At 49.7% G+C, this 6482-nt stretch overlaps 1 protein-coding gene across 3 annotated transcripts in view; it reads left to right on the forward strand.

Annotated features, from left to right (window-relative positions):
• Window positions 1–6471, forward strand: part of WDR59 (WD repeat domain 59) — a gene marked incomplete at its 3' end in the record, with an annotated part of 95421 nt that extends 88950 nt beyond the window's left edge. For all 3 annotated transcript variants that reach the window (XM_006152639.2, XM_014589402.1, XM_014589403.1), the window contains 1 exon segment: window positions 6320–6471. In XM_006152639.2, the coding sequence (XP_006152701.2) occupies window positions 6320–6471 (152 nt within the window).
• Between the last annotated feature and the right edge of the window lie 11 nt (window positions 6472–6482).

Below are 6482 nucleotides of genomic sequence, written 5' to 3' on the forward strand. Positions count from 1 at the left end.
CCCCCCCCCCAGCCACCAGGGGGAGATGGCCACACTACAGTCCCTTCTCTTTTCTCTTCCATTCTCCTTTTGGGATCTTGGGCAGTGGCCCCACCACAATCCCTTCTCTTCCATTCTCCTCTTGAGATCTTGGGCACGTATGTACATGCACCTGGCATGAGTTTCAAGCCACCAGGTCTGGGGCTTGAACCGCTGTCTACCACATGGGAGTTCAGTGATGTAACCATTACACCATCTGCTAGTCCCCATTTTCTGTGAACTTTCGAAGACTCCATTTATGTGTATGGTTAGAAATTAGGGGAATGTAAGAGATTTTAGCTGTAGAACATCTATAGATGGGGCCAGCAAATGTGTGATGGTTAAGGCACTGGATTCCCACATGGCCAGCTGGGTTCTAGTACCTAGCATAGTGAATGAAGAAAGACCAGGGATATAGCAATAACTCTAGAAGTTTCTAGAAAGACGGAAAAGGTCATAATAAAGGATGTAGAACATGGCTCTCGCTTTTTAGAAGCTACCCCGGGAAGTAGATGACAGCACAGCATCGCCTCTGAGGTCACAAGAGAACATCTTCTAACCTAGAATGCTGTGCCCTGGTTAGCAGTCACATGTGAAAGAGAGCCTGGGTTTGAGTCCTGGACCCAGCAGCTTGAAAATCATGCTAGGTGTATGTGTGTATATCCCCAAAATCTCGAGAGGAGAATAGAAAAGTGATTGCAGTGTGCTCATCCTCACTTTCCCTCTCTTTGTCTCTCTGGCAAGCATATGTGCCCCATAGTAAAAACCTAAAAAAAAAAAAAAGAAAGTATGTAGGTAATATTTAAATGTAAAAACTGAAGAAGAACTTTATATACATGTTTACAGTCAGGAAAGTGCAAAAAGAAGCATTTAAAAATAAGCTGAAAAGATTTCTTCTATGGAATGATGAGGTTGGAGGGTCACAGAAAATACCAGGTTTTACAATAAAAGGTAGAGAGCTATTTGACTTCTAAGTTGTGTGTTCATATAGTTTTGATTTGAAAAAAATAAATCAAAGTAATACATAGAATTAGATAATAAATAATGACAATTTTTTTTGAGAGGTTTTTGCTATAGGGCACGTGCACTTGCCAGAAAGACAGAGAGAGACAGAGAGATAGAAAGCGAGAAATCACCCCCCCAGGGGATGGCCATGTCACAATCCCTTCTCCTCCACTCTCCACTCGGGATCTTGGGCACGCACGCACACACGCCCAGCATGAGTTTAAGCCACCGGGTCCGGGACTCGAACTGCGGTCGACTACATGGGAGTCCAGCGACATAGCCATCACGCTAACTGCTGGTCCCAACGACAATTGTTTTAACGTGGATTATTTTGGCATATGTACTTGAAGAAATGCAGAGACATGGGACTGGCAGGTGGCATAGTGGTTAAGGGCATTGGACTCCCTCATGGCCAACCGTAGTTCGAGTCCCAGAACTGGCGACTTGCTTTCTCACTTTCTCTCTCTCTGTCCCTCTCTGGTCAAATTAAAATAAGTAAATGAATAGATTAAGTTAAATAAAGTAATTCTTAAAATAAGGAAAGAAATACAGAGACACAAGATGCTCTTTGTGAGGGGCAATATGTTTTTCTGTGCCTCTAACTGCATAAAGGTACACAATGAAGAGATTAATGACAGGCCTGAGCAATTCGTCTCTTAGAATGAGCTTTCACGAAAACATGAATCACAGAGATATGGAACTATTAATCAGTTCACTCGTCAGCTAAAGCCTTATTAATATTTACTGTTATAGGGACCAGCAGTTAGTGTGATGGCTATGTCGCTGGACTCCCATGTAGTCGACCGCGGTTCAAGTCTTGGACCTGGTGGCTTAAACTCACTCCGGATGTCTGTGCGTTTGTGCCCAAGATCCCGAGAGGAGAATGGAGGAGAAGGGATTGTGGCGTGGCCATCCCCCCTGGGGGGTGATTTCTCGCTTTCTGTCTCTCTGTCTCTCTCTGTCTTTCTGGCGAGCACACGCGCCCTATAGTAAAAACCTCTCCAAAAAAAAAAATTTACCATTATAAAGAACTTGCTGGAGTCTGTGGGATACACAAGAAATAGAAGCTGTGGTTTGGGGATTAAGAATTCCATAATGTGGGGCTGGCAGATGGTGTAGTGGTTAAGGTGCTGGACTCCCACATGACCGACCATGATTCAAGTCCCGGACCTGGTGGTCTGCTTTCCCACAGGGCCTCCCCACCCTCCCACCCCCAGTCTCTCTCTGAACACACATGCCCTATAGCAAACTTTAAAATAATAATAATTAAATGAAAGAATTAAAAAAAGGAAAAAGAATTCCATAACCTAATCTGAAACTTAATATTTGGGCATTAAGAATTCCCTATGGCTGGGGGGACCTGCAGTTGGCGTAATGGCTGTGTTGACTCCCATGTGGCCGACTGCAGTTCGAGTCCTGGACCCTGGGGCTTTTAATTCACGCCAGGCGTGTGTATGTGTGTGCCCAAGATCCCGAGAGGAGAATGGAAGAGGGGACTGCGGCGTGACCATTCCCTCTGGGGGATGATTTCTCGCTTTCTGTCTCTCTCTGTCTTTCTGACAAGCACCAGCAATAAATGAATAAAGTTAAATAATTCATAAAAATAAAGAAAGAATTCCCTAAGGCCAACCCTACTGCCTAGTGATTAACGGAGCCAGATTCCACATGACTGACTGCCATTGGAATCCTGGCCCCAGAGGCTTGAAAAACACTCCAGGCGTGGGTTCACACATACCCAAATCACAACAGGGTGGGGAAGTGAAGGAGAAGGGATTGCAGCATGACCATGCCTCACTGGGAGGTGCTTTCTCTCTCTCTGTCTCTGTCTCTCTCTGGTGAGCACGTGTGCCCTGGCAATTCAGAAAAAAGGAAAAGGGGACCAGCAGGTGATGTGGTCAGAATGCTAAATTCCCACATGGCTGACCATGGTTTGGGTCCCTGACCTGGTGGTTTGCTTCCTCTCCCTCCCCCCCCCCCCCGAGTCCATGTGCCCGTAGCAAATGTAAAATAATAATACGAATGATAGATAAAGTTAAATAAATAGAAAAGAAAAAGCACAGTGAACTTGTACTCCAGGTCAGGCGTTCCCTGTATCCCTGTATTACGTCTTTGGATGTACCGTCTGCCCAGAGGTTCATAAGACCTGAGAGTTGGAATATGATGACTCTGTGCCAGAAGCATTTTGATTTTTCTTGCTAGTTTGTTTATTAGGAACTAAGAATGATGCCTTTTGCTCCTACCAGATTTCACCTGCAAAACCTATGGTATCGGGAACCAGCAGTTAGCGTAATGGCTATGTTGCTGGACTCCTATGTAGTCGACCGCGGTTCGCGTCCCGGACCCGGTGGCTTAGAACTCATGCCGGGCGTGTGTGCGTGCGTACCCAAGATCCCGAGAGGAGGATGGAGAAGGGATTGCCGCGTCCTGGGGGGTGATTTCTCGCTTTCTGTCTCTATGTCTCTCTCTCTGTCTGTCTGGTGAGCGCACGCGCCCTACAGCGAAAATCTCTCCAAAAAAAAAAAAACCTATGCTATCATAGAATCCCCGTACCCGGAGTCCCTCAGCCTGTCAGTGTCCGTGGCCTGCTGGGAAATGACCCCTGTGCTTTGGGTGAGGCGGGATTCCCTAAGCCAGAGAACAGACACTGGGATGACTGTGAGACTTCGTGTCCGCATACAAAGCATTCTCCCCCCTTAATAATGGCGTATCATACCCAGTCGAATTTAAATGTGACATTCGAGTATGATCTTGGCTATAATTTGATTTAATCCATATGTATCCTGATAAGGAGGAAGGCAGGTTTTTTTGTTTTTTGGTTTTTTTTTGAGAGAGAGTTTTGCTATAGAGCACATGTGCCAGAGAGATAGAGAGAGAAAGTGAGAAATCACCCCCAGGGAAGAGGGTCATGCCGCAATCTCTTCTCCATTCTCCTTGCAGGATTTTGGGTACACGTGCACATGTGCCCAGTGTGAGTTTCAAGCCCCACTGGGTCAAGGACTCAAGCTGCAGTCAGCCATGTGTGAGTCAGGTGCCTTAACCACCAAGCCTCCTGATGGCCCCTGGAAGGCAGATTCTTGTTGTTTTTTCTTTTTGATGTATTTATTTTAAATATGCTTTAAGTGTACGCCACCTGATGGCCCCTGGAAGGCAGATTCTTGCTTTTTTTTTCTTTTTGATATATTTATTTTAAATATGCTTTAAGTGTACGCCGGGTGTGCCAACAACAACTGTGCTTGTAATGGTCATAACCATTTGTTGACCACCATTTTCTTTTTTTTCTTAATTTATTTTACATACTTTCACTGAACATCACAGTATACGAAATGCGATTTTCCAGCCAGAATACACTGTAAAATGGCTTAATCATACATGTTATTGTCAACAAATAAGTCTCCATTTCTTGTCTTTTGTGTATGTGTATTTCCCCCCTATTTCTCATCCTCTGCCATTTCCCATCCTCCCCTCACCCTGTCTCTGGTATCTGCAGTTGTGTTCCATTCCTCTATTCTTTCCCACATTGTTGGCTGTGTGGGAGTCCAGTGCCCCGACCACAGTGTCACCTGCTGGCCCCAGAAGTTGTGTTTATAGGGGAAGACATAGCAGTGAGCAAGCCAGTCTGAACACACAGTAGGTCTTCCCTTCGTTACCGTTGGTGTGTTTTTCTGACCGCCAGTTGCATGGCAGTGGAGCCAGCTCTGATGGAAGAGAAGACTCTTTCCTATAGGAGGGAAGGAGAGGGGGAGCAGGCCAGGGAGGTGGGAGCGATAATCTGATATACAGACGAAGGGTCCCTGTTCAAGGCTTCTGTTTCCTCCAGGAAGTGAGTAGAGGTCTTGCTGGGAGAGAGGGAAGCAAAGGCAGGGGGACGGGTTTGCAGAGCACGCAGAGTGAGGAAGTAGCCCTCTGGGGTGTGGACTGCTGTCTGCAGGTGGTCATGTGATTGAAGGAGTTGTATTTCTTTCCTTGGGTATGTGCACTCGCCAGAGAGAGACAGAGACGGAGAGGAGAGCACCTCCTATGGGAAATGGTCATGTCTCCATCCCTCCTCCCCCTTCTCTCCCTCTTTTGGGAGTTTTTTGGGCATGCACGAATATATGCCCATTGTGTTCCTCAAGCCACTGGGTGTGGATACGAGCTGTGGATCCGGCTGCCTTTGGCACCAGGCCATGGAGCCGGCTCCAGATCACACTGCCGAATGGTGGGCTTTCCTCCAGGACCACTCAGCGTCCGAGGGGTGACGTGTCGTGGGCAGGTGATACGGTTCATCGGTGCTAGGGTTTTGCCAGGTGGCACAGTGGGAGGGGAAGGGGCACAGGAGTTGAGGACACTCACAGAAGTGATTATCAAGCTGCCCCATTAGTTCAGGTAGGACAGGACAAACTGGCCAGAGCAGCGACAGCTGGAAGGGGGAGTTAACCAGGAAGGGGCAGAGGCCTGGAAAGCCAGGCATGCAGAGGGCTCGTGGTGGGCTCTTAGGGGCACCAAGGATCATACTAAGAATTGGGGTAGAGGAGAGATGGAGCAGAAGTCTGAGTGGCGGCGTGTGTCCCGTGTCCCGTGTCGGCAGGTGACAGCAGGGAAGGGGCAAGGCTGGGGAAGCCAGGTGGCGTTAGCCTTGGGAAGAAAGGTACTGGGCTGGGGCTGTGATGGGCCCCGGTCATTAGACTGAAGAAAGGTGACCTTTGGCCCAGAGGCCAGCAGAGGCCCTGGGGTTGAGTAGGGTCAGGTCTGGGGAGGCTGGGAGAGGAGTGGGTGGGGCACAGCCGGAGGTTTGCACCCTGCGTGGCCCTGAGGGAGGCTGAGGAAGGAAGGACAGAGCAGCAGGGATGGGGAGGGAGGCAGGGTTGGCCTGGGGCAGACTGGGTCGTGGGGATGCAGGGGTTTAACCCTCCTGGTCCCCAGGCAGCAGGGACGCGGCCCCACGTGGCATCAGAGTGGCAGGGTCTGACCTGGCCAGGCGCCATAGTCTGTAAACCCACCGGCTCTCACCCAGCCAGTGTGGGTTGAGTTGTTTGGTTTTCGGAACAGACACTGATGAACGCCTTCTACCGGTCGACCCGCCAGGACCAGGGTGGGAAGGGGCAGCACTGGCTTCCACGCCGCGCTGAGCCGCTGCTGCGCCCTGCCTGCTGCGCCCCTGCCGCGTGATGCCAATAGCCCCCTTTATGAGACCAGTCTAGACGGCAGTTCTGCCATTTAACACAGGAAATGCAGCCAGCGCTCCCACAGACCCCAGGGACCCCAGGTTTCTTTCCGGGAGCCTGAGCTGCCTCTCATGTGCCCTCCCCGTCCCCAGAGTTCGGTGTGTACTGCAGCCACTGCCGCAGCGAGGTCCGGGGCACGCAGTGCGCCATCTGCAAGGGCTTCACGTTCCAGTGCGCCATCTGCCACGTGGCCGTGCGCGGCTCCTCCAACTTCTGCCTGACCTGCGGGCACGGCGGCCACACCCGCCCCATGAT

This window comes from Tupaia chinensis, unplaced genomic scaffold (genome assembly GCF_000334495.1).
Source record: "Tupaia chinensis unplaced genomic scaffold, TupChi_1.0 Scaffold000355_1, whole genome shotgun sequence".
Lineage (NCBI taxonomy): Eukaryota > Metazoa > Chordata > Mammalia > Scandentia > Tupaiidae > Tupaia > Tupaia belangeri.